Genomic DNA, 26401 nt, shown 5'->3' on the forward strand with positions numbered 1-26401 from the left:
CTTCTTCAACTTTTATCTCTCACTAGAGCTAATAAGTAATTTAAATTTTAAAAACTTTATTCAACGGTGAATTTTACTTATGATCATGATATTTAAAAGAGACAGTAAAATCTCTCAGTATACAGTTATATTAATATTACGGTAATAAGGGTAGGTTACAATCTTTTTGTTGTAAAATTGCAATATTAATTAGCAATTGTCAATTAGCAAACCTCACTGAATTAGCACCACTGCTGCTGGTATCTTTTTTTTTTTTTTTTTTCTTTCGACACTGTGGATATTCGAAACCACCCGACTAATTCCACAGCGCCCAGGCAGAGTGGATCTGACCGATGCCTAGGACGTAAACAACTGGGTTGCGGACTGGAATCAACGCAGGTGGACTTGGAGCAAAGACCCCGCCTCCACCATCCGAACAAACCAGCGCGGGCACTGCTGCTGGTATCCCCCCCTTACCTTAGTTAAGAAACACACACATACCGAATATAAACTAAACCCACGACCCAACCCAAAAGGCAGTGCTGCTGGTATCTGGTCATGATTTTTGTTGCTTGGAGCTTTAAATTAAATAAATAAATTGGAGATAGATTCTTTGTGCTGACTTTTTGTACTGGCAGTCTAGTACTAGTACTGCTGCTGCTACTAAATTTGTATGCCCGGCTGGGGCTCTCAGTCGGGGCTGCCGTCTGTCTTCTTCAACCGCCAACTGTATCTTCCCATCTCACACCCACCCACCCACCCACCACCGCACCACTGTAAGCTGCTCCTCCTCCTCCTTCCCCTTCCTTCCTGATCATCATTTCTACAGCTCTGCCCAATTTGGTCAAATGCAACTGTTTTTTTTTTTCCTTCCTTACTTTTTGACTTCACGAATTTTCGCTTCTTCAATTCAATGCATGCATGAGTTCCTACGATCAATGCCCCGATTTTCAGGATTTTTGCCCCTTCAAATGCACCCATAGTTTTCTATTTTCTTCTTGACAAAAAAAAAGAAAAAAGAAAAATCTTCGTCTGAGATAACTGTAGCTAGCGAGCATTTGCATTGCCCCAAAAAAAAAGGGAAAAAAGTGGTGAGTAACACATTTTCTATAAGATGATGGAGAATTGCAATGTTTTTTTTTTTTTTTTTAAAACTTCAATAGAAGAAGTTATATGATGACGTGCATGTGTATGTACACTGATCTGAGATGCCTATGATCATATACGTGGAGAGATCCTTACCCGTCATACATGTTTGTGTGTCTATGTGTGACTGTCATATGAAGAGAGAGAAATTGCGTGAATCTCTATTCATGCCTGCTTCAATTCTTGTATAATTTTTTTTTACCAAAGAATAAAAAAGAGGGAGAAAAAAACTGAAAAAACTGAGTATAATTTTCGTTTTACCATGATTATATACTAGTAGTTTTCAAGGGTAGGTTTTTGTTGCTTCTTTAAATTACTTTTTATCTTCATTCAATGATTCACGGGTTCATACTTTTTCAGTTTTCTAACCCTTTTGGGCTTTTTGCTGGATTAGATTCTTTTTGGGTATATAGTAGTTGTCAAGAGTTTGGTTGGCATCCCTTGCAATTCAACAATTTGTCATATTGCTCCCTTATCATATCTTCCTTGTAGCATCAGATGACAGACTTAACAGATGGCGAAAATTCGTCAAAGCAACAGACTGATGTTCAAACTATGCCAAAAGTTGAGCCTTTGAGTTATGACGTGCCATTGCCATCTGAGAATGTGCACTCAAGGATTATGGTGGTATGTGAAATGTGTCTATAAGAGCTCAACGTTAAATCAATTGGTTTTCAATTTGCGGAAGTTTTTTAAGTCTTCTTTTATGGACAAACAGAAGGGAGAAAAATAGGACATACTAAATAATTTTCCTTGCAAGTAGGATTTTCTGTTTTGAACGTGTTCTGGTTAAGCTCTAGTTTGCTGATTTCTTTCATTTATGCAGCTTCGTGCTCAGTCAGTTTCCACTAAGTTCTTTTATTCCGTTTGCTTCGTAGTCCGGCAAACTAAGAGCAACCCCTGTAGCATATAATTCTGGATTTAGGTAGTAATTTTGGATTTTATCTTTATGTAGAACAATGTTGCAAGCTCATCATCCAGCAATACAAGATCTTTCATCATGGAGATGGGATTTGAACCATATCTTGTGGACAGGGCAATTAGAGAACATGGTATGTCTACATAAACTGACTTGCTCCTTCACAGTTTCAAGTAATAATACACTGAGTTGGCTAAATATGGCAATCTCGTGTTTGAGAGATAATTCTCTATTTATCATGATCATCATTGTCATCATCTTCTGACAAAACAATAAATGATAGGACATTTTCTTCTCATGTAGGCGAAGACAATGTTGACTTGATATTGCAGACTCTCTTTGCATATTCTGTAAGTTATTCTTCCTTCATCTGAGCTCTGGTTGCTTGGAATTCCCTTGCAGTGCTGTTATGGAAAGTTTCCTTGTCTAATTGTCGGAGTTACAAGACTATATATGATTGACATTCTTTGAACAAGTTTTATGGCATCACATTCTCCTTATTTGTTTGTTCAATTTGTTCTTCCCCTTTCCCCTCTTTCTATGGTTAACAGAAATAATTTCTTTCTTTGGTCCAAAGTAACAACCAATGACCATATTGAATATGAGTTAAAGAGTTGATTCAATTGGTAACTTCATGTGGGAAGCTTAGTTGTCAGTTGCTTTGCATGAAAGTTTCAAAATCTAGATCAAATTTTGAAACTGTGGTCTTTAATGGTTGCTGAAAGGCACTTGCACATATTACTGAGTTGAGTACAATGCATTTGCAGTTACATGAGCCAAGTACCAGACCTAGGTTGGCTGAACTCTAGTTTTGCTTAATTCCACCATCAGTTTTTGGGCAACATAGTGCTGCTAGACAGTTTAGTGTGTGTCTGCTTATTTTTTGTCTTTTTAGTTGCTTCTTCTCTAGACTTCTTTTATCTCCATGTAAATTTTAAGGATAACATCCTTAGCAAGTTGAACCAAGTCTTTAGGAAGGAAAAGGTTTGGTTGTGTGAATTATCAGTGAAAGATGGAGGACTTACATCCTATCACATTCGAAGTTGTACCTGTAAAATTCTACCGCGAGATTGAGAAGCAGCTTTTCCAAGTCTTAGATAGTGATTTAGTTGAAGTCTGGTGCTTCAGGATTTCGTGCCTGCATGAGGCTATTATTGTCCTTTGGGCAACAGTAAGGTAAAATGAATAGTTTTCGGCACGTTTGGCTGAGTATGGTTAACCGGGTTGGGTATTTATGCTACAATTGTGGTAGCTGTTGCATTAGGATACTAAAATTGAGTGGATTGCTTTATCTTTTCATCTGGACATTGAGGTGTCGTTCTGAACCATGAAGGGAATAAGTGAAGCACAAGAAATAGATATGTGCTTCAGGATTAGTCAAGCATTCGGACAAATTTGACTATATTACCATCTAAACTCTTCATACCAGAAAGTACGTTGCTTAGGTTACAACTGCTTGCTGGATGTGCTTATTAGAACTTAACTGAAAATCATAGCCTTCTGGAGCTGTATTGGTATAAATTAACCTTCTCCTTATATCAACTTCAGTTAACATGGGCGTCTGCCTATTGAGCTGAAGTAGAACTCCATCAATGAAAATCATCTTACATATACCCAAAGAAGAATTTTGTGAGGCAGTGGCCCCAGTATTTTTTGGATGTAAATTTATCTTCACACAAAGACTTTTATTTGTTCATAGCCTTTGTTTTTGGTTTTTAGAGCTTGTTCTGGTTGATCAGTTTGTTTATATTTGTCAACAGGTATCTTGGGAGGAAAACATCTAGTCACACTATTATGAGTGACCAACTAGTATTTATAGGAGTACAAACCTAACAGACTATTTACAAGAATACCCTTACTAATTTATTATCTATAAGAATACTAATATTCTCCTAACACTCCCCCTCAAGTTGGAGCATATATATCATAAGCACCCAACTTGTTACAAATATATTTCACCCTAGAGCCCCCTAAACTCTTAGTAAATACATCAGCCAATTGATCTACAGACGGTACATGAGATGTCTTGATGACCCCGTCAAGCAATTTCTCTCGAATGAAATGACAATCAACTTCAATATGTTTTGTCCTTTCATGAAACACTGGATTAGACGCAATATGAACAGCCGCCTGATTATCACACACTAAATTCATAGGCTGTTTATGTTCAAACCCAAGTTCCAGTAACATGCTCTTCACCCAAACCAACTCACACACAGTGTGAGCCATAGCGCGGTATTCAGATTCTGCACTTGATCTGGATACAACTGTTTGCTTCTTACTCTTCCACGACACTAAATTACCACCAACAAACACACAATATCCTGTAGTCGATCTTCGATCTGAGGCAGAACCAGCCCAATCTGCATCACTATATCCTTCAATATCATTGTGTCCATGATTTTGATACAGCAACCCTTTTCCAGGAGCATTTTTAAGATACCTGAGAATCCGTATAACAGCATCCCAATGACTAGTACGAGGGGTATCAAGAAATTGACTCACAACACTCACTGCAAACGAAATGTCAGGTCTCGTTACAGTGAGATAATTTAATTTACCCACAAGTCTTCGATATTGCTTAGGATCATCAAGTAATGCACCTTGATCTCCTGCTAATTTCACATTGGGATCCATAGGAGTATCCACAGGTCGGCAACCTAACATCCCAACTTCACTCAACATATCGAGTACATATTTTCTTTGACATAAATAAATCCCATATTTAGACCGAGCTACCTCAATACCCAGAAAATACTGTAGATGACCTAAATCCTTTGTCTGAAAGTTTGCCTGCAGATTGGATTTAAGTTTCTGAATCCCCACAACATCATCACCTGTAATCACAATGTCATCCACATAAACAACTAATAAAATTTTACCAGCATTAGAATGCCGATAAAATACAGAGTGATCTACTCCACATCTTGTCAGACCGAACTCCATGACAACACTACTAAACCGGCCAAACCAAGCCCTCGGGGACTGTTTCAATCCATATAAGGATTTTTTCAAACGACAAACCAACCGCGGATTCTCCCCCTGAACAACAAATCCAGGAGGTTGTTCCATATATACCTCTTCTTCCAAATCTCCATGCAGAAATGCATTTTTCACATCCAACTGATGCAATGGCCAATTATAAGTTGCTGCCAAAGAGATAAGAAGACGGACAGAGGTAATCTTTGCAACAGGAGAAAATGTTTCTAAATAGTCTACTCCATACACCTGAGTAAATCCTCTAGCTACCAACCGAGCCTTCAATCTATCAATAGAACCATTAGGCTGCACTTTTATAGTGTACACCCATTTACAACCAACAACAGGCTTACCTGAAGGACGAGGGACAAGATCCCAAGTACCATTTTGTTCCAAAGCAGACATCTCTTCTTGCATAGCTAATCTCCAACCAGGATGATTAAGAGCATAGGTAATAGACTTAGGAATAGAGATAGAATCAAGAGAAGCAACAAAAGAAGAATATGACATAGAGAGACGAGAATAAGAAACAAAATTAGAAATAGGATGGGAAGTACAATGTCTCTTACCTTTGCGTAAAGCAATAGGAAGATCTAACTCAGAGGAGGGCGTCATACCTGGATTTGAAGATTGAGAGTTAATTGGTGAAGTGCGTGGCATATCAGGAACTTTCTCAACCATGGAACGACGAGAGTAAACTTGAAGATGAGGACGAGATAATCGAGCTATGGAATCTGGTGGACTAGACAACTCAGGTAATAAAGGGGAAGGGACTGGTAAAACAGGAGAGGAAAAAGAGGGACACTGGTCTAATTCACAAGACATACTTTGCTTGATAAAATACGGAGTGGATTCAAAGAAAGTAACATCAGCACAAGTAAAAAATCGATTTAAAACTGGACTGTAACATCTATACCCTTTTTGCGCTCGTGTATATCCTAAGAAAATACACTTAATAGCACGAGAATCTAATTTATCCACCCCGGGAGCAAGCTGATGAACAAAGCACACACATCCAAAAATACGAGGAGGCAATTTAAACACAGATTCATGAGGAAAAAGAATGGAGTGAGGTAATTGACCTCCAAGAATATTAGATGGCATGCGATTAATTAAATAACATGCAGTTAGAATTGCATCACTCCAAAATTGTTTGGGCACATTCATGTGCAACAATAGTGTTCGAGCAATTTCGATTAAATGCCCAATTTTTCTTTCAGCAACTCCATTCTGTTGTGGAGTGTGAGGACAAGAGGACTGATGAATAATACCAGACTTAGTCATAAAGGTATTAAAAGGAGTGGAAAAATATTCTTTCGCATTATCACTGCGAAGTATACGTACAGGCACACCAAATTGATTCTTTATTTCTGTAACAAATGCACAAAAAATGGAATATAATTCTGAACGATCTTTCATTAAATAAAGCCATGTAACTCTGGAAAAATCATCAACAAAGACTACAAAATATTTAAAACCTAACTTTGAAGTGACTCGACTAGGACCCCAAACATCAGAATGAACTAACAAAAAAGGTTCAGAAACCCGTTTATTGACTCTAGGAGCAAAAGAAACACGATGATGCTTTCCTAACTGACAAGACTCACATTCTAACGAAGATAATTGATTCAAAGTAGGAACCAACTTTTTCAAATTTTGTAAAGACGGATGACCTAAACGACAGTGAATTTCAAGAGGAGAAACAGTAGCAGGACATGCTATCGGACCATTGAAGTTGAGAAAATAAAGACCATTATGCTCATGCCCTCCACCAATCATCCTCTTTGTCTTCAAATCCTGAATGACAACAGAATCAGGAGAAAAAGTAACTGTACACTGTAGAAATTTAGTGAGCTTACTAACAGACATTAGATTAAATGGCAAATTGGGTACGTAAAGAACAGAAGATAGCGGAAGTGATGGATTAATTTCTACAGTGCCTAGTCCTTTAACTTTAGTAGTAGATCCATCAGCTAAAGTAACATGAGGAAAGGGAGTTGACTCTTGAAAATTAGAAAAAATTTTAGAGGTACCTGACATATGATCAGTAGCCCCGGAATCAATAATCCATGGGTCATTACCTTTTTGTGCTAAAGAAGCAGAGGGAAGAGATGCGTGATTTGTAGCTTGGTACTGTAGGAATTTAACATAATCTTCCTCAGATATAATAACAGTTTTCTGGGACCCATGTGTTGAAGAACTTGATTCAACTTGGTCAGTGATAACCGTATTAACAAACCTTTCAACCATAGCGAATAGCACGTCAAACGAAAGAACGGGTCAAAACTTGAGACAAACGCGTGAACAGTAACGGCATGAACAGTAACTACGTGAACAGTATCGGCGTGAACAGTGCCGTGAACAGTATACGTGAACAGTGCCGCTATGAACAGTGCGGCGTGAACAGTGATTTGCTAGATGTTTTACCCTAACCCTAGGACTTTTGCTCTGATACCATGTCAACAGGTATCTTGGGAGGAAAACATCTAGTCACACTATTATGAGTGACCAACTAGTATTTATAGGAGTACAAACCTAACAGACTATTTACAAGAATACCCTTACTAATTTATTATCTATAAGAATACTAATATTCTCCTAACAATATTGTTGCCTGTTATTGCCAAGATCCATGCTCACTAGCCATGATGTCTTTTGGAATGAAATAGGCTCCTCAAAAACCAAAATCTGAGCATTGTAATTCAGTTGATGCCTTATTTCACAACAATAATAAACTCCCTGCAGATTGTGGTGCAAGCGAGGTAACCTGCTCTTTATGCTGGTTTATTTTCTTTTCTTTCTATCCAAATAATGAATTTACACATTTTGGATGACCAGCCGGAACTGTTCACTTTATCAACTTCGAGTTGTGGAGATGGCTTTTTTTTTTTGGTCTAGGTCTTATTATACTTTTTTAGTGTGTTATTGACATTGTATCATATACATCCATTTTTCTACTTTCTTATCTGCTTATCTTTTTTTTTCTTTTTTTGACCTTTGGTTCCATTTTTGAATTATCTAGTCATAATTGCTTCTTCCAAATTGCTTTTATTGACCTTGTAATTCTACTTTATGCACTAAAAACAAGATCCCAGTGAATTGATCTGCATTTGCACTTCCAAGGCACCTGATTAATGCACTTGTTTGTTGACCACATCAGTTATTACACCATATTTTAAGCTCTCAATGCACAAGTTTTCAAAATTGCATGGCCATTGTTTTCATTAGATGCTAAGAGATGTAAAAGCCACTTCTCTTTTTGCCTTACCTATAAAAATTAGGATATCAACACAGACTTTGTCAACCTAGCTATAGCTAGGTATGTTTTAGCTCCATTTCCCCAAGTATATGGCCTTTTTTCCTTTTAATCTTTCAGAGGAATTTTTTTTCTGTAAATTTACTTTAATCAGTTGATTTCGATCCATATCTGTAGCTAGTTTACCTTTTTGATAAAGGCATTCAAGCAAACATAGGATATTTCACCACACACAAGCAATATTTACTACTACAACAAAGCTATGTTACTTTTCACTTAAATATGCCATTTCTAAAATTTCTAATGATATCTGCTTTGTAACTCAAACAGACTGTTGATATATCAGACTCATCAGATTCTCTGGATAGTTTGTTTGGGGATGATCGGGAAACTTGCAGTCACTTCGATCGCAATAGAGATGTATTCTTGAAAGAGGTAGCTATTGTCATTTGTATATTTGCAGTTTTTTGCTTTTTCTTTCTTTCTTTTTTATTTTTCCTTCTTTTGTGAAGTTACTTTCAGCATCATCGACCAGTACATGTGGACTTCATGCAATAGGTTAATGCTCTTACTTGTCCTTATCATTGTTGTTGACCTTTCTTGTATGTGTTCAGCAGTGACAAGTATTTTACTGATTAAAACATGCATGTCCAGACCAATCCATTGGATGCCAATTTATTGGCCATTGCTTCTTCTAATGCCTTCTCTGTAGCACTAAACTTTATGTAGGTTGTTTGGTTGATATTGTATTGAAGTTTATTGAAGATTTATCAATAAACTTAGCCACCAATGTCAATGGGAAGCCATAGCCCATTTGTCAAGAATGATTAAATGGAAAATAAAAGTTGGGGCAACTTATAGAGAAATAGGAATTTTGTAATTTTATCGACAACTGCAAATTTTCTGAATAATGTCTAGCCAACTTGTTTATCACTCTCTTTGCATTTAAGAACTAACTTGTTGGAAGCAGAATCAAGTTGACTTGCATTTCCCTTGCATCAGTACTCTCATGTGATATAAATTCTGGAATTGTAGTTGTGTGCTATGCTGGTTGTTTTTTGAGGAAGTTGATCGTTCACTCTTAATTGAGGATACTATTCTGGTTAAGCTAATATCAAGCAAAACAGGAGAGTGTTTGCATTGATGATGCGGACTCGTTTAGGAAATCATGAAGGTCATTATTTTTCCGTTAGGCTACTGTATTTACCAATTTTGCATATCAAAATGATTATAAGAGCTCATAAGGCAAATGATACTTTGCATCTACCACTGAATGTATTTCTACTTGCAGGAGCCTGATGTAGATAGTGTCATGAGCGAGAAAAAGGCATCCTTGGTCGCAATGAGTTTCTCTAAAGATGAAGTGGAGTTTGCAATGAATGAGCTTGGTAGGTGGAAGTTTCTTTCTATTGATGCCGAAGAGGAAGGTTCTAAATTTCATGCGTTTCTATTTACCGTAAAGTCCAACAATGTCTCAAAATTTGACTTTAATGACTTGCTTTCGGTTGCTTATGCGTTCATATAACCACAATTAGAGATGACAAGTGAAAGGAGATTGATATAGCATTTGTACACAAGGTTCCTTTTGGCATTTCTAGTTGGGAAAATTGTTTTACCTCCAACTTTACTTGAGTCTGGTGCTGTCATGTGTTTGCTTGAGTAGTATCAAAATATCCTAAGCTGGAGACGACATTATGGGGGGCTGGGAGGGGCAACCTGCGAGCATTTCTCCACCTGTAGTGAATATATGTATTCTTTCTCTTTGCAAGAGAGATATTCAGGTCCTTAATAGCTCCTTTCATTGTGAGTGAGCTCTTGACTTTCATTTTTGAGGCAATGCCCTACGAGTGCTTGCTTTAGCTCTGAACATTCTGATGCCCATTATTTCATCTATTTCACTTGTGTGCACCTTTTGCTTTCGTATGTCTTGCCATGACATCAGGATGCACTATATGCTATTCAAATTTACTGCAGATCTGATTTGTGTTGATACTTAAAATGTCATAAGTTGTCTTTCTGTTGCAAAACAGGTGTAGATGCTCCTATCAGTGATTTAGTAGATTTTATCTTTGCTGCTCAGATAGCTGACAACTATGCAAAAGGTGTAAATAAGCCTACTCCTAGTGATGTAGGAAAGGACCAGGTTTTTTTTAACCATTCCTTAAGTTTTCTTATTCAGTTTGGGGCTCCAAAGGATTCTCTTATTTATTATTTTTCATGTAGCATCTAGCTTGATTAAGCAATAAATGTTGTAGCTTCATTTGCATTTGTATAAGCTCACTTTGTTTTCAAATTTGAATACATGAATTCAAAAAAATTTGAATACATGGAATTCAACAAAGTCTTGATCCCTTTATGGTGAACTTTTGAAGTATTGCATCCTGTGGTAATGAGCTGGGAGTGATATTACAAGTCTACTACTGTCTCCTTTTTGATGTGTTCTTTAAATTGATGGGATCTAGAGTGGATGGAATGGGTATATAAAGCTTCATCATGCTATGTGTTCTTAAATGCGCACGTGTGCCTGAGGAGTGGAGGCATAAATTGTGATACCGTTTGGAAAATTATATAAAGGATGAATAGGAAATGATTGACTTTCTCATATGGTGGTTGGCTCTCACTTTTGAGTATCGACTTTTACATCTATACTTTGTGTCCAGAATAATAGCATCTTGTTTTGGATTTATCCAATCTGTTTGAAAGAGTAGGATATAGACATGCATGTATAGAGATGGGACAACTCTAGCCTGACTAGCCTTTGTGAATTGTGAAGCTTTGATTCTTTGTACCTGCCATGTGAGATGGGTAGATTTAGGGTGGTTTTTGTCATGTTGGACTATTTAGTCAGAGATGAATGTTCACGGAATGAGAGGTAGCCTTTTCATGTGAAAATTCTCGTATATATGTGATTCTGTACGCTTTTGATATGTGCAAACCCAGAATATTGTAAACTTCCCATTCTGGAGCCACACACTTGGTTAGTTATGCTGAGTTGAGCTACAAATTTTCAGCAATTCAGCACTGAAGCATTGTTTGGAACAATGGAGAAGACACTTGTATTATTTGAAATGGGTTTTTCAGAACAACAAATTTCAACAGCTATTGAGAAGCATGGTAAGTGTAATTTTGCCATTTCCTTTCTTCCCTCTTTCCCTGGTATTTCTTTTTCTTTGAAGAGTTGGAAGATTCTCTAGTGTCTTCTAATTAAGTGAAATCTGATTTCTGTATTTCTGTTTGATTTACTCTCTTGTTGCTTTCACAACCAACTTTTTCTTTTATGGTAACTTGTGGACCATGACACTCGGCAATTTCTGCTTGCAATAATTCACACAACTGACATAATCTGCTGTGGTTTGATCGGAGAACTTAAAAAGTCATTTTCTGGTTATTAATGTCTGTTCTGAAATTGCACCATAGATTTACCTTGTTCCTGATATTTTTGTGCTTTGACTTGAATGATCTGAGGGAGGACTGGGGAGGGGAAAGAGAGTAAACTGGGGCTTTCCTTGGGAAGGGAAAAGGAAGGGAGCAGAAAATGGTAAATATCTTCCAGTGACTCATCTCCATGTGCGTTGCATGCTTTCCACCTGTTAATTACCCAAACAATCAGAATGGTTGAAAGCATTCTCTCCCTAGGTGTAGGATTTCAGATCCTGTTCTCCTCTCCTCTCCTTTTTTTTTTTTTTTTTTTTAAAATCTCGGCCTCCCTTTATTTTCTTCCTATCCAGGTTCAGAAGTTCCCGTCTCGGAGCTTGCTGCTTCAATTGTAGCAGAAGAAGACACTGGCACAAAGACAGACAAGGTATTACCATCATTTTGGTGGACACCTAGAAAGTAGAAATAATAGCAATAAGGATTATGAATAATGCTAGTAATATATCTGTTGCATTTGGCTAATATAAATACTATAAAGCAACTGATGTGCACATTTTAAATTTCAGTAACAACTTTTTTTGCTGGGGCAGTTTGCTAATATGTAGCTCCTTCACTTTCTGACTACTACTTATGTAGACCCTTTGCCCTTTTTTGTTTTTTTAGCATCTTCTAGCAGGCTCAAGTCTGAGTAATTCTACTGCTGGAAAATATCATTCCTTTCATCCATCTTTTGTAAAAGCCGAGGAGTATAGCTTAGATGATGTTTCCTGCAGAAACTTTGATGTCCTGGAAAAGTTGAAAGGCAAAAGGCCAAAAGAAAAATGTGATGATGAGCTATGTGGTTTGAAAATCCCAAAGCAAGAATACAATGAAGACTTCAGCTATTTTCTAGCCCCAGTGCGGTCAGAAGCAACACAAAGAGACTCTATTTCATATGGTAGTTGTCATATGCAAATTCCAAAGAAGAAGATTCACCGTGGAGCAGAACAAATGGGCATTTATGGACCAGAGAAATTGCCAATGCCCAAGTCGTGCAGAGCTTATGATGATATGTTGGCTAAACCTCCTTATTTCTTTTTTGGGAACGTTATAAGTTTAACCCACGAGTCATGGGTCAAAATCTCGCAGTTCCTGTACGCAGTTCGGCCAGAGTTTGTCAGCACTGATACTTTTTCTGCTTTAAGTCGAGAGGAAGGCTATGTTCATAACCTCCCTACTCAAAATAGGTTTCACATTCTTCCAAAGCCACCAATGACTATACAAGAAGCTATACCACGCACGGCAAAATGGTGGCCTTCATGGGATACAAGGAAACAGTTGAGCGTCTTAGCTGCTGAAGCCACGGAGATGTTTCAAGCGTGTGAGAGGCTTGGAAGAGTGCTAGGTAACTCCAGAGGACTTTTGTCTGTTGAACAACAGTCAAACCTTCTCCATCAATGTAAGATGTTTAATCTTCTTTGGGTTGGCCCTCACAAATTGGCCCCTATAGAGCCAGAGGATGCAGAGCGCATTTTCGGCTATCCGGTGCATCATACTCGATCTGCTGGCTTTATCCTTTCGGACAGGCTTTCATCACTCAAAAATTGCTTTCAGATTGACACATTGGCATATCATCTTTCAGTATTGAAATCTCTTTTTCCTGGAGGATTAACTGTTCTGTCCATCTATAGTGGAATTGGCGGGGCGGAACTTGCTCTTTACAAGCTTGGTATTCAATTGAAAGTTGTTGTTTCCATAGAGCCTTGTGAAGTAAAACGAAGGATTCTAAAGCATTGGTGGGAGAAACATGGAATAACTGGGGAGTTGGTGCAGATGGAAAGCCTTGGGAGTCGTCTAGCATTTAACAAGCTTGACGGTCTGATACACAAGTACAGCGGATTTGATATTGTGATTGGTCAAAACCCATCCACTTCTTCGTCTAGAAGCTCATGTTCTAAAAAAGACAAGAACTCGTCAGGTTTAGATTTTCAGTTGTTTTATGAATTTGTTCGTGCTTTACAACTTGTGAGGAGTACAATGGAGAAAAACAAATAGGTTTATCCAATTTGTTAAGCTTCTCCAACTGTGCAGTGTTGTAATACTTCTTTCGTTCTTCGCTTAGTGTACGAGACGATTTAAGTTGCTATTCTGTGAGATAGTCCATATTGCTGGTTACAAAGTCCAGCCATTTTGCGAGTCTCAGTCTATTCTAAGTTTTTATGTTAATCGTGTCCCACCATATTCTCTTTTTTTGGAATGACAAAGTCGAGAGTTATGTGTACAATCTTATATAAAGAAGAAAGGTAACACCAGAGATTTGCAGCTACGTCGAATGAAAGATTGCACCATCATTTGCTGTCTAGCGGTAATTGATGACTCGAATAAAATTGGATGAGGAGCACAATTTTACTTTTGAGTTGGATACGGGATGCCAACTTTTATCCAAATATGGACTAGCGTTGCCTGTCTTCCTTTTTTGTCTATGTAAACATCAAACGCAAGTTGCCAATGCATCGGTATTAAGTTGGGTAAAATATAGAAAAATCGCTGTGGTTTTATGGAAATGTGCCTTATAATGTGCATTTCAATATCTCGTGGTTTGAACTAATTTAAAATAATATTGAAATCATTAAAATGAGAGAGGGTGCACGGAAGTGGTCGTGAGGGGAATAGAGAGAGCGGGATGCAAGGGAGGGAAGGGAATGATGGGGGAACGGAGAGGAAAAAAGAAAGAGAGGAAGGGGGGGTGATGAAGAGGAGGATGGTGGTGGAAATTGGAGAGTTGTGATGGAGGAAAATATGAGGTTGATATTTTATTTTTATTTATTTATTTAGCGCATAGAAATAAGGTAAGTTTATTTAGAACTTTTATTAATGTATTTTGTGCATAGAAATGAAGAGAGTTGCATTTGAAAATTCTTATTTATTTTATGTATAGAAATAAGGTGCGTTGTATTTAGGAATTTTTTAATTATTTTATAGAATTTTATGAGGTCTAAGGGACTTAATAGGTATATTAGCTAAAATTTTGATTTAAAAAATTATTTTCCAGATCAAAGACGCTCAAAGTTGTTAATTTAAATGATTTCAGTTGATTTTTAAAATTAATTCAAACCACGAAACACCAGTGTCCGTTTATTCACTACAACAAGAAGTTCAATAGCTTGCTTTAAGGAAGTCCAACAAGACTATTAACTATCAGAGAGCTATTTCAAAAGCTCTTGCTGAATTTCCTTCCAGTCATCTGCTCCGATTCGTAGATTATGTGATTTATCAGTCCCCTTGCAGCACTGCAAAGCCAAAAGCACAGTAGACGAGAATTTTAGCAGACAGTTGCAGTCATCTCCAGCGGGGTAAGAACAGAATACTTTGCTTCCTTTGCGTGGTCAGCCACTGATATTTCAAACATGAGCAGATATTTATTATTAGGTTTAAAAGTCTGATTCTTCTACTTTTCCTTTATCTAACCTGGCGATACAAGGGTCCGGCCGTAGAATTCCAAGACAGAAAAGAAAAAGAAAATCCACAGCCAACAGGAGTATTAACTTCCCATAGTGCAAAATAAAACAGAATTTCCTTACTTTTGATCTTAAGCCAGCCAAAACATATTACATAGATTAATTACATAGATCAATTTCCTTACAGGAATGTTGATTATGATGTGAAGAGCTGAACCAAACATGACATCCAGGCTCAAACATGAATAATCAAATATCCATTTGGGAACATTTCTCTTCCTTTTGCTTAGATGCTTCACTAAAAAATATAATCTTAAATTGAGCTGCAACTCTTTTTTTCTTATAAAATCTAGACAATGCACCTCGAGCAGTCCGAACAAAAGCAAACAAGTCAATTTCCTGATTTTGTTTTAAACTGTTTAAATGAAGATGCAATCAATAACTGGTAACTATTAAGCAGCCTTGTCAAAGAACAAGAATGCCCCCTGCCCCCTCCTCACCCCTCTTTCTGGCATATACTAATAAGCATGACATAGGGATTATTTTGGTGCAAAGACACAGGGAAGGCTGTCTGTACCATTATGCATTCTCATGGATGGACATGGACCCAGCTACCAAATTTGGAGCAAGAGAAAATTTAGAAACAAGTCGAAGAACAAGTGGAGAGAAAGGATAAGCACCCTACAAGCAGGACACATTGCTGCAGAAAACAGACACAAATGAAATACAAGTTGCAACAGAACTCACTCATCTTTCAACTTTTGAATTTTATCTGGATCTGTCTCATGCATATGCTTCTTGAATTGCTGCCTCACCATGCCAACTAAAAGTTCAGTGTTGTGTTGCTGCAAATTAGTAAAATAGAGAAGGTTATCGCTCACATTTTTACAATACAACAGGACTATATCTGTTCTCACTGAAAAAAAAAACAAAAAAAGATACGCCCACAAGAAAAATTGGTTTTGGGTGAAAAAAGCAGTAGATGATGATTTTAATTAAAGCAGCAAAAATTTTGGTCATTATGCAGTAGAAAGCAAAAGTAGATTGGACCCCATACCTTGTGCCCAATATATTTAGCTCGCCGGAGGCATTCGCGATAAAGCTACAAGAATTATAAGACTTGAATTATAAGCAAAACAATATAGCTGAACCCCATTTCAACGAAGGAATAGAAAGTATAGGACCATAAAACATACAAGCATGTAAGCCATGATTGACACCAGAGAGAAAACAGAGGAGGGCACTAACACGGATAACATTATTGGCCAGCTCAGGAGGCAAAGCTGTTTGAAGCGAGGGCATCCTCTATCTTACCTATAGCTCCCAACCTGCGTTATCTCCAAGCTGCTGCTCAAAAGGAAAAAAAAAAAAACTTATAATTATTTTTCAAGCCTTTAGCCATTGCAAAGATTCCAAAGGTATCAGAGTTGATCGAGTCTGACTAAAGGCTGAAGGTGAATGTGCACTTAGGCAATTAAAGGAATCAATGAACCAGCAACAAATTTAACCATATGGAGTTTGGCAAGCATAGCTGAAGCTTCTGACGTTTGAAAAACCACGCCAAAATGGGCAGTTTTTGGGGGTAAAAGCTCCTATATGTAGCTAACGAAGAATTTCAGAACTACTAAAAATATATGCAACGCAAGGATGTTGGCCTATAACAGGAAAAAAAAACCAATCTTGGTATAGTCCTTAATGAGTAGTAATAACTACAACCTGAGCAAGCCCTCTGCAATTACAACTCCACAATCTTGAATAAAGATTTCGATACTAAACCGAGAAAGTGAAATGGTATAGGATACGTCACTGATCTACTTTGTCCTGCAGTTGCTTATACTGATCACAAGATGAATTTCTCAAGCCAGGAGACCCCAATAATGCAGCTTTCACACACACACACCAAAGACGGAGATACAAATGACAGAACTCGGATTCAATCAGTTGCAAAATCTCTTTTATCAAACAAACAATTTCAATCCAACAAAGAAACAAGTAAAACGACAAATAGTAATTTAAAAAAAAATCTAAATGCTAAAAAAAATTGATATTAACAAATGGAAGAAAGAATAAATAGAGAGAAAGAAAGAACACGCATACCAGAAAGACCAGTACTTGGAACTGAGAAAAGGAATGATAAATATATTAATGTTCTTGCAATTTCCCCGGCAGTCCAGAAGCAAGAGATGGGAAAAGCGAGAGAGAGAGAGAGAGAGAGAGAGGGAGGCGCTGCCTTTCGGGTTCGGGTGACTCGTCTCCCTTTTTTACTTTTCTACCTGGGCTGGGCTAGTACGACCACAATCCTGATTTTCATGGCTTAACTTATTTGGGCAAAACGATGCCCAAAAAGGATTAGCCCAATCCAAATATCCGACGGAGTGAGTCTATTAATATGTCTCGAAGGACCCGACCCGGAGACCCCACAAGATTAGCAGAAGTGTTTGGAAATGACCGCTGCTTATTCAAACGGAGCCATCATTATTATTATTTTATTATTATTATATATATAATCTCACTGCGACTAATTCCCATTTCCAAATTCCCGTCCGTCACTGCAACTTCTTTCTTCTTCTTCTTCCGCAAATTTTTTTTTTTTTTTTTTTTAAAAAATTTTTGGTGAACCAACTAATCATCAACTCACATTTACCCAATTCTATTAATCTTTTTCTTGTTCTGGAATCCCCGAGCCTAAATGGCCGTTCGTGAACGGCGATCATTAACTTTCTCACTCACCCTTTTTCAATTGTGAAAATAGCTAAGAAGAAGACGCACTAGTAGAAGAAGAGGGGGAGGATCATTTCCTAGTTCGCCATCATGTTCGAGGCACATGTATGGCTATCATTTTTTTTTTTACTGATTCCGTCCTTGTTTGTCCTTTCTTCCTTTTCTATCATTTTCTTATGCTTGGAAAAGTCTCAGTCCTCCTAATTTTTATTTTTTTCTTTATAATTTTTTTTTAAATTTTTGTTGATTACGGAAAAAATTATGTTTCGTACTAGTTCCTCGTTTGCCTGTTCAGTGCATTGTTCGATAGTTTTCTTGTTTTCTGTTTTATTAGTGTTAAATTCAGCAGCTGGGTGGGTAGGTCTTCCTTGTGGTACTATTTTTCTGAGGTGATTTCCGGGCGATGTGAGCACTTCTTTTCATGGATTAAGCACATTTTTGATCGCTGGGCAATTGGTTGTATTATTCGCTGTGGTGCCCTCCTGTGAAACTGGAATCGGATGGTGTAGTACGGTGCCTAGATGGTAGTACCTTATAATTTTTTGGTAGCCAACTGAAATAGGAGATTTAGTGGGATTAAGATGATCTGTGAACTATAGATGGAACTCTTTTTCTTAAAAAAAAGGAAGCATTTAAAAGTCAAATTGTGCAATGTGAATGGACGACTTGTGATATTCAATTTGATAACTAAGGGTGGAATGCCTTATGAAGTTGCATTGTTAGTGTCATAGCTAGCAGGTTTGTTGGGCTTAAGCAATGACAGCACGGTACTCATCAAAAGCAATTCTACTTGGTCCTCGCATGTTCCGAGAGTAAGGAAAGGATGTGATGTGCCTTGGTTACGTTTTGGTAAGTGAGGACGCAACCCATGCAAGTGGTAATTGTAGTGGCTAAGGTCTCTTGGGTTGCTCTAGTGGGTAGTTGGACTTTGGCAAATATATTTTGTACTTTGGGCTTATTTTTTTTTCGTTTTTTCTTAATTGGTTTAAGTTCTTCTAAGTTAAAACATGTTTCACAAGATTGACCATTTGAACTTTATCGACGCCTCTATCTTGGAGTCATCTAACTAGTTTTGCTTAGATATATTGAGCTTTCTTGATGTCAAATGGTGCAGAGTGAGATGATCACAAGTTTCTGTTTCTTTTCCCCTTCTACGAGACTATAAGAAATGTTTCAGAGTTTATTGTCCTTCGCTAGTGGTTATGTTTGTCATTTTCTTGGTTCTGAAAAGTAATCAGGAGGTCATCTTCATATGGTGGATTCAGTACCTAGTGAACTCTAAAGCTTGTCAAAAGCATTTTAGGTCCTTGAAGGGTATCTTTAACTTTTAAAATATTGAAGCAGAATGGTATTCTGACCAAAATTCTCTTCAAGTGAGTACGAATTTTCTGCCTAATTCAACAAAAGAGGTGCTTTTACTGTCACGGAGAAAAAAAATTGCATCATCTTTTTGTTTGTATTGCTTTACAAATGTCAACTTTCTGTAACCTTAATTTGTTGCAAGTCTTCCAAATGGACAGATAACCTAATCTTTTCCCTCTTCTGATTCACTCTTCTCCTCCAACCCTAATCCTGGTAGCTCCCTCTGGTTATTTTTTTTTTTTTGGGGGGGGGGGGGGGGGGGAGGGAAAGGAAGTACAAAAAAAAAAAGCTTATGAAATCAATCTATGCTTATCTCAGCGTCCAAGAGAAAAAAAAAAGGATGTGTTCTACCTGCTTCTATTGCCAGTATTGTTATCTTGCTTTTTAAGTAGCTCAGCCTTTCAAACCCTTGTAATCTGTCTCCCATTGTTTCTCCATCTCCCATATCCCAGTGGCTGATTTTTCTTTAGCCTTTAAAGTATCTTTATGAGATTTTTCTATTTCTTAACTTTTGTTGTTAGTATGAAGCTCTTTTTTGACGTTTCTGTTAGAGCATCAAGTGGACATTGACTGGGATTATTTGCAGGTTTTGCATTTGCTCCGACGATATTTGGGTGAATATGTTCATGGTCTCTCTGCAGAGGCCTTAAGGATTAGTGTTTGGCAAGGTTTTTCTAATCCTCTGATACTTTTTTTTTTTCAATGTGTTTCATGCTGAAGTAGTAACCTTTCGCTCTTCTGGATTAATTTAAATTGGACTGTACATGTAGATATAATGGTACCTATTATTTCTAGACATTATTTTTTAGAGTGTAAAATGAAGTGCTGAAGAGATTTTCATGGCATTTGTTGACTTGGAAAAAGCATATAACAGAGCTTAAGAATTATGTTAGGGTGAAAATAGGAGCAAACTTTTGACGCCATGACCACACTGAGAAAACTATAGTCTATCTAGTTAATTTTTGATTGTATTTATGATTAATTTTCCTTTTATTTCATGATGATACTGTGCAGCTGTTACAGTTAAAGCTGCTGAATTTAGACAAGACTTTTGTATTGAAGCTCTTGGCATGAGAATTGAGTAGATGCAACATTTTGAATATCTCAGTTGTAATTTTTGAACGCATACGAAATTTTGGCTTGATTTGATACATACATACATGCATGCATGCATGCATACATATGTATGAGTGTATGTGTGTATAGAGAGAGAGAGAGAGAGAGAGAGAGATTGATTCTGGAATGAAGTGACTCATCGAATTTAAGCTGGTTAGGTAAATGAAGAGCTTAGAAGTGAGAGAAATTCAAAGGCACTCGTTTTCAGTACACAATAAGTAGCTAAAATGCATGAGAATTGAGTAGATGCAACATTTTGAATATCTCAGTTGTAACTTTTGAATGCATACGAAATTTTGGCTTGATTTGATACATACATGCATGCATGCATACATAAGTATGTGTGTATAGAGAGAGAGAGATTCTGGAATGAAATGACTCATCGAATTTAAGCTGGTTAGGGTAAATAGAAGAGCATAGAAGTGAGAGAAATTCAAAGGCTGAATGGTTAGTACACAATAAGTAGCTAAATTGCGTGTGATCCTGTACTAGGTGACTAAGAGATGCAAACCAGAAGACTTGTGTTTATAATACGAGATTGCTAACATGTTATGGGTGTGTAGCTGAAAGTCAATATTAGAAGAGAGTGATTATTTTCCTATTAAGTTGACGATTGGCACTTATAGGATTAAGTGAAAATCTGTTGTATTTTGGAGTTTTTATGGTAAAAAAATAGTGTTTAGGTTAATGATAAGAAAAGCTTGAAAAGTCTGACTTGAAAAGGAGGTGCATCAAAATGACCTGTAATCATGCAATGGAAGGAATATAAACTTGGCTGGTAAAATCTATTACCCAGGGAGTACAATAGAAGATAGTAAATCATAGCTGGTGGCATATAGTTTAAGATGAAATTTTTGTTCAAGATCTGATCCATGTCAGAAAGGATGTGGCAATTGTTGAAAGTAGCACGTTTCTTCTGTAATCATGGTGACTTTTTTGTTCAGTTCTTGTAATTTTCAAGGGTTTCCAAGTGAACAATAAAAGAGTCATATCTATAGGTGTGTTTTCTTCGCATATTATTTCTGTACAATTAGAAAAGAACAAAAAGGCCATGTTGCAGGTTTTGTCATCTCTTTCAACCAGAGGTCTTGGTACCTATACTCTCTTTTTACTTATTAACAGTTATTCTGTTAGTCAAAGAAGAATATGAAGCTCACTGACTCACTCGCGTCTGGGCTTTTTACTTATTAACAGTTATTCTGTTAATCAAAGAAGAATATGTAGTTCACTGATTCACTCACTATACGCTGTGTGCTTTTGTTTCTCTCTCTCCAACTATATTGTTTATACTCAAGAATAACGTTGGTTATGGTTATCACTTGCCATGGATTTTACTTCTATAGGTGATGTGGTTCTGAAAGATCTGAAATTAAAGGCAGAGGCTCTAAACTCGCTCAAGCTTCCTGTCACGGTGAAGGCTGGTTTTGTTGGTACAATAACTTTAAAGGTATTCACATGATCTCTTTTTACTGTGTTGCTACTGCCAGAACCATATCCCCATATTCTCCATCACTAGGAATAAGAATTGTCTTGTTCATGACTTTTTTCTTGCATTATTCTGTTTGAGAACTTACAGTTTTTAATCTGTTTGAGAGCCTTCTATTGTGTATATATTTTATATCTGTTGCTTTATAAGCATTTCTAACAGCCATTGCTTTATTCGTGGAGAATTACGAGTTGGGAGCACTGGTCTTTCATTATTGAATGATGCCATGTTTATTACTATAAGCTTATTTAAGAATTTTCTTAATTTCTGTTCATTTTGAGAGTAGCTTTGGGAGGTCTTTAAAAAATCTACTTGATTATTTTATCTATGAACGTGAATTCTTTTTTACTTATTTTTATTTGAACTGACTATATTCAATAGGTTCCTTGGAAAAGTCTTGGAAAGGAGCCAGTAATTGTGCTTATTGATAGAGTGTTTCTCCTAGCTCATCCAGCGGCTGATTCAAGGTCTCTTAAGGTAATGAGGTATATTTTGTTTTGTAGAAATGCTTACTCCCTGTTCATCCTGTTAATGGTAGTTGCTTTTGTTTCTTCTTCTCACCTTTGTCTTTATAAGGAAGAGGATCGTGAAAAGCTTTTCCAGGCCAAACTTCAACAAATTGAGGTGAAGATTTTTCATGCTTATGCATCTTTATGTTTTATTTTTGCCTTCTTTCATTTTGATATTGACATAATAGTTAGAGTAGTTAGGTTGCAATGCGACCCACAATTTGGTGACAAGAGCCATTGCCTGTGAATTGTGCCTTTACTGTTACATGATCTTTATGATTCTTCGACAACATGTGTTAGTATCTTTTCTGCTATTTAACTTGCAAATGATTTCTTTGTGTCCTTATTTGGCATTAAATTAGATGCATACCAGGCTCTTCATGATGGAATTATGTATTCGATATATAATAAAGCAAATAATGGCCTTCTACTACTTTTAAGGTGCTGATTTTAACCTTGTTTCTTTCGTCTTTTGTTTTAATATAACCATCCCTATGAATGGAATTTTTTTTTACAACAGTTTCTCTATTGTGTATATAATGATGTAATGGAAAATTGTTCATTTGTAGTTATTGCATGTTTTATATTGTAATTGAGGATTGTTCATTTATTCTTTGGCTACACTGGTGCAGTATGCCCCGACCTATGAAATGTACAAAAGCCTTTGCCCATACTTTTGCCTTCTGGGATAATTATATGGAAAAAGCTTGTCTGGCATATAGGTGCATAGATAGACACTGATGTTGATGTTCCTGTAAGTGAAAAAAGTTAGATTAAAATGGAAGGGGCAATGATAAAAGAAAAAATCTATGATATATTTTTGGAGAATATGGTAATTGTTGCTAATATTTAACCGTATGAAGTGGGTTTTTGCAATACCACTCAAGAATGCTTCTGCCATTTTATTAACAAAACTATGTGTTTATTTATGTAGGAAGCAGAATCGGCCACCCTTGAAGCATTATCAAGATCAAAGCCTGGAAGCGTATGACCCTGGATACTAGATTTTGCACTAACAGTAGCTATATGATCTCTGTATTATCTGCTATAAATGTATATCAGCTTTTGATGCATTACATCTCGCGTGGATGGTGTTATCATGATATTTTTGTTTGGTTTAAAATCTTGTGTAAGTTACTATGTTATTTTGTGCTAAGAATTTGACCATCCCTTTTGTTACTGATGTATTGAGAGGATAGAATTATATCCTATATTAATAATCCTCCTCCTTTTTGGGTCAAATGCAATTTATCCCACTAAGGTTGATATATTTTTTTTCTCCAACTAAGGTTGATATGTAAGCACAGTTTCTTTTCATCGGATTTCTTGATGTTACAGGCTAATGAAAACCTTTTTGGTTATTGTACTACAAAGTATTGGGTTTTTCAGTCTTTGGGTTAGTTTGAAGTATAAGATTCTAATAACAAGGAAAAGCCTTGATGCAATACTACACTGTGCATTTCTTTTTTCTTATTTTCCTTTTTGAGTTGGATCAGGTTTGATATGTAATGAGAACCTCTGGACTGCAGTCTGCTGGTCTTAATCTGCTGGTCTTAAGATAAATGTAGACTTTTACATTATCTCATGAACTTGTCTTTCCTTTTATGGGATTCTAGCTGTTGACATGCATCAAATTATCAAGGGTAGAATTGCATCAAGGCCTGTGTAACTTCCTTTTTCCTTTTTTTTTTTGTGTGTGTGTGTTAAGCGGTTGACCATTCCCTATGCTGTTGATGTATTGAGAGGATACACCCTGCATTAGTAATCCTCCTTTGTTTTCGGTCAAATGCAGTTTACCTCACTAAGGTTGATACGTAAGCACAATTTCTTTTCCTCTGATTTCTTGAAGTTACAAGCTAATGAAACCATTTTGGTTATTGTACTAAAAAGTACTGGGTCTTTCTTTGCGGTCTTTGGGTTAGTTTGATGCAATTACAAAAACAGTGGATTGGTAGTATCAGATTCTAACAATAAGGCCTAGCCTTGATGCAATACTACACTGTGCTTTTTTTTTTTTTGGAGCTGGAAAGTCACAGGTTTGATATGTAATGAGAACCTCTGGTTTGCAGTCTACTGTCCTAAGTTTCATAAATGTTGACTTTTACTTTATCTCATGCACTTGTTTTCCTTTTATGGAATTCTAGCTGTTGACATGCATCAAATGATCAAGGTTAGAGTTGAAATATAAAATGATAGTGAATTGACTCCTAACTGAAACTAAGGTATGCTTGGCATAATTTCTCCAGGGAAGTTTACTTAGAAATTGGGCTTTTCAAATGGGGCTTATGTATTGGGCTTTCAAGATAGAATGTATTTGTTCTTGTACATTGTACGAAGTTCTTTTACTTTTTAAACAACATTTATTCACTTAAATGTTGCTTGGTGAAACAAATGGAGAAGTGCACATGAGTTTGTCATTGACAAAGTAGTCTATGTCTTGTTAGTCATTTCTTGAAAGTTGTGATAAAACAACTATTTACCATTCTTTTAGTGGGTTGCAATCTCTCGGAGTCTATTCTAAGGAAGCAACAACTATGGCTTACTGGGGAGCCCTTCTCTACTTCCCGCCACATTGTTATGTTTCTCGAAGTATCTTTGTGACTTTTAGTAAAGCCCATGTGTAAAACCTAGCAAATCAAGTTGAGGACCAGACTGTAAAGAGTTTACTTAACACTCTTGTCAGCTTTCAGTTTCACTTGACAATTTATTTAGCTTGTGTTTCTGGTTATTCTGGAACATTGTTGAGAATGTTTACTTTTGGTGATGTAATCTTGCATTTGTCATTTTGCAGCCATCACCTGGTAATTCTTGGCTGGGATCATTGATTGCTACTATAATTGGAAATCTCAAAATTTCCATTAGCAATGTTCATGTCCGCTATGAAGATTGGATCAGGTCTGTTTTTGTCTTTTACTTGGATGTCCTAGTTAGGGTTTTCCCATTATCTAAGTTAATTGTTTGCTGCAACTGCATTTCTATTTCTACAGCAATCTGGGACATCCATTTTCATGTGGTGTTACTCTTGCAAAACTTGCTGCTGTTACCATGGATGAGCAAGGGAATGAAACCTTTGATACAAGTGGGGCTTTGGATAAGTTACGGAAGGTTGGTTATTTGTCCTTAAAGTAGAGGTTGTTTGCAGAGCATCACTTGCGGTGAAATGCTAGGCTTATATGACTTTGTCCATTTTGAGGATATTTCATCAAGAAATCCTGGATGTTTAAATTATTATAGGTTTCCTTCCCACATGATAGGAGTATAGAGTGAATTTTGTACACAGGTCACTAATATTCTATGTTAAATTTTTGTAATCCCTGCTTTACTATGACTTCCTTTGTGTTTCTGAAAGTAGCAAGCATATGATGCTGAAGTAAGATAAACTGCTGAATGTTTAAACTGTTATGTGTGGAGAAGCTGCTTCTATTAAATATATTTTCAATCTAGTCATTCAACTTTTTGTCAGTTGTTTATTCAAAGACGTTGCATTCTCGAACTACTGTGCATTTGTTGTTAACTGATATTGGTTGGTAAACTTTATTTACAGTAGGCCATACTTTCTGCTGTTGGTTTAACATTGGTTGACAAGAGTTATTGTCATTGCATTGCTCTTTCTACTGAGTTACAAGTTTTTGATGGTGATTTGTCTTTATATATATATATATATATATATATATATATATATATAAGGATATTGAATAAAAACGTTTCCTTGTTAGAGGTGGTATGGACCACGTAATTGAAAGGATGTAGTTGACCCTGTGATTTATTTGGCTTAGCATGAAATTATGTTTTTCTTTGGCTTATAATCACGTGGTAGAACATTCTTGTCAGTGGGCAAGGAAGCACAGATACATATCTGGATTCTCTGCTCCTGAAAATACGGGTATATTTGGATTGGTATTGTTTTCAAAAAATTATTTTCTTGCATCACAAACGCTTTTTTCAATCAACTTTTTATCTTTCAAACCACCTTTTTATCCCACATACATCACATCATAAAAAGTGCTGCAGTAATTATTCCAAATAAAATTTCAAATAATATCCTATCCAAACACACTTGTTGTTTTTGTAAGTGGCATTAGCCACTGATTTAACACACTATTTTAACTAATATTG

General features: G+C 36.6%; 3 protein-coding genes across 8 annotated transcripts in view; 2 read left to right on the plus strand and 1 right to left on the minus strand.

Moving 5' to 3' along the window:
* Nucleotides 1-236: 236 nt before the first annotated feature.
* On the plus strand, nt 237-13829 carry LOC113737864 (probable inactive DNA (cytosine-5)-methyltransferase DRM3). Of its 4 annotated transcripts, none has more exons than XM_072084114.1 (11): nt 237-441; nt 1618-1752; nt 2081-2177; nt 2348-2394; nt 7693-7785; nt 8610-8714; nt 9571-9667; nt 10310-10422; nt 11291-11393; nt 12008-12081; nt 12318-13829. In XM_072084114.1, exons 2-11 carry the CDS (start codon nt 1624-1626, stop codon nt 13686-13688), a joined length of 2229 nt encoding a protein of 742 aa, XP_071940215.1. In that variant the 5' UTR covers nt 237-441; nt 1618-1623; the 3' UTR covers nt 13689-13829. The 4 variants fall into 4 exon arrangements, with proteins under 4 accessions (XP_071940215.1, XP_071940213.1, XP_071940214.1 ...); XM_072084112.1 differs by having other exon boundaries at nt 266-755; XM_072084113.1 differs by having other exon boundaries at nt 266-755; nt 1624-1752.
* An 873-nt stretch (nt 13830-14702) lies between these two features.
* LOC113736888 (uncharacterized) lies at nt 14703-17346 on the minus strand. Of its 3 annotated transcripts, none has more exons than XM_027264085.2 (5): nt 17189-17346; nt 16340-16438; nt 16149-16193; nt 15839-15936; nt 14703-14923 (listed from the first exon to the last, which is right to left on the minus strand). In XM_027264085.2, exons 2-5 carry the CDS (start codon nt 16391-16393, stop codon nt 14845-14847), a joined length of 276 nt encoding a protein of 91 aa, XP_027119886.1. In that variant the 5' UTR covers nt 16394-16438; nt 17189-17346; the 3' UTR covers nt 14703-14844. The 3 variants fall into 3 exon arrangements, with proteins under 3 accessions (XP_027119886.1, XP_027119887.1, XP_027119885.1); XM_027264086.2 differs by having other exon boundaries at nt 16340-16435; nt 17189-17336; XM_027264084.1 differs by lacking the exon at nt 17189-17346 and having other exon boundaries at nt 16288-16438.
* Nucleotides 17347-17602: 256 nt separating this feature from the next.
* LOC113737866 (uncharacterized) overlaps nt 17603-26401 on the plus strand; it is a 42081-nt gene continuing 33282 nt past the window's right edge. Inside the window, exons 1-8 of the mRNA XM_072084116.1 lie at nt 17603-17917; nt 19761-19842; nt 21634-21737; nt 22158-22253; nt 22353-22400; nt 23220-23270; nt 25077-25180; nt 25273-25390. Coding sequence (XP_071940217.1) covers nt 17903-17917; nt 19761-19842; nt 21634-21737; nt 22158-22253; nt 22353-22400; nt 23220-23270; nt 25077-25180; nt 25273-25390 — 618 coding nt within the window. The 5' untranslated portion in view covers nt 17603-17902. The remainder of the gene's footprint in view (nt 17918-19760; nt 19843-21633; nt 21738-22157; nt 22254-22352; nt 22401-23219; nt 23271-25076; nt 25181-25272; nt 25391-26401) is intronic.

This window comes from Coffea arabica, chromosome 3e (assembly GCF_036785885.1).
Source record: "Coffea arabica cultivar ET-39 chromosome 3e, Coffea Arabica ET-39 HiFi, whole genome shotgun sequence".
NCBI classification, from domain to species: Eukaryota; Viridiplantae; Streptophyta; class Magnoliopsida; order Gentianales; family Rubiaceae; genus Coffea; species Coffea arabica.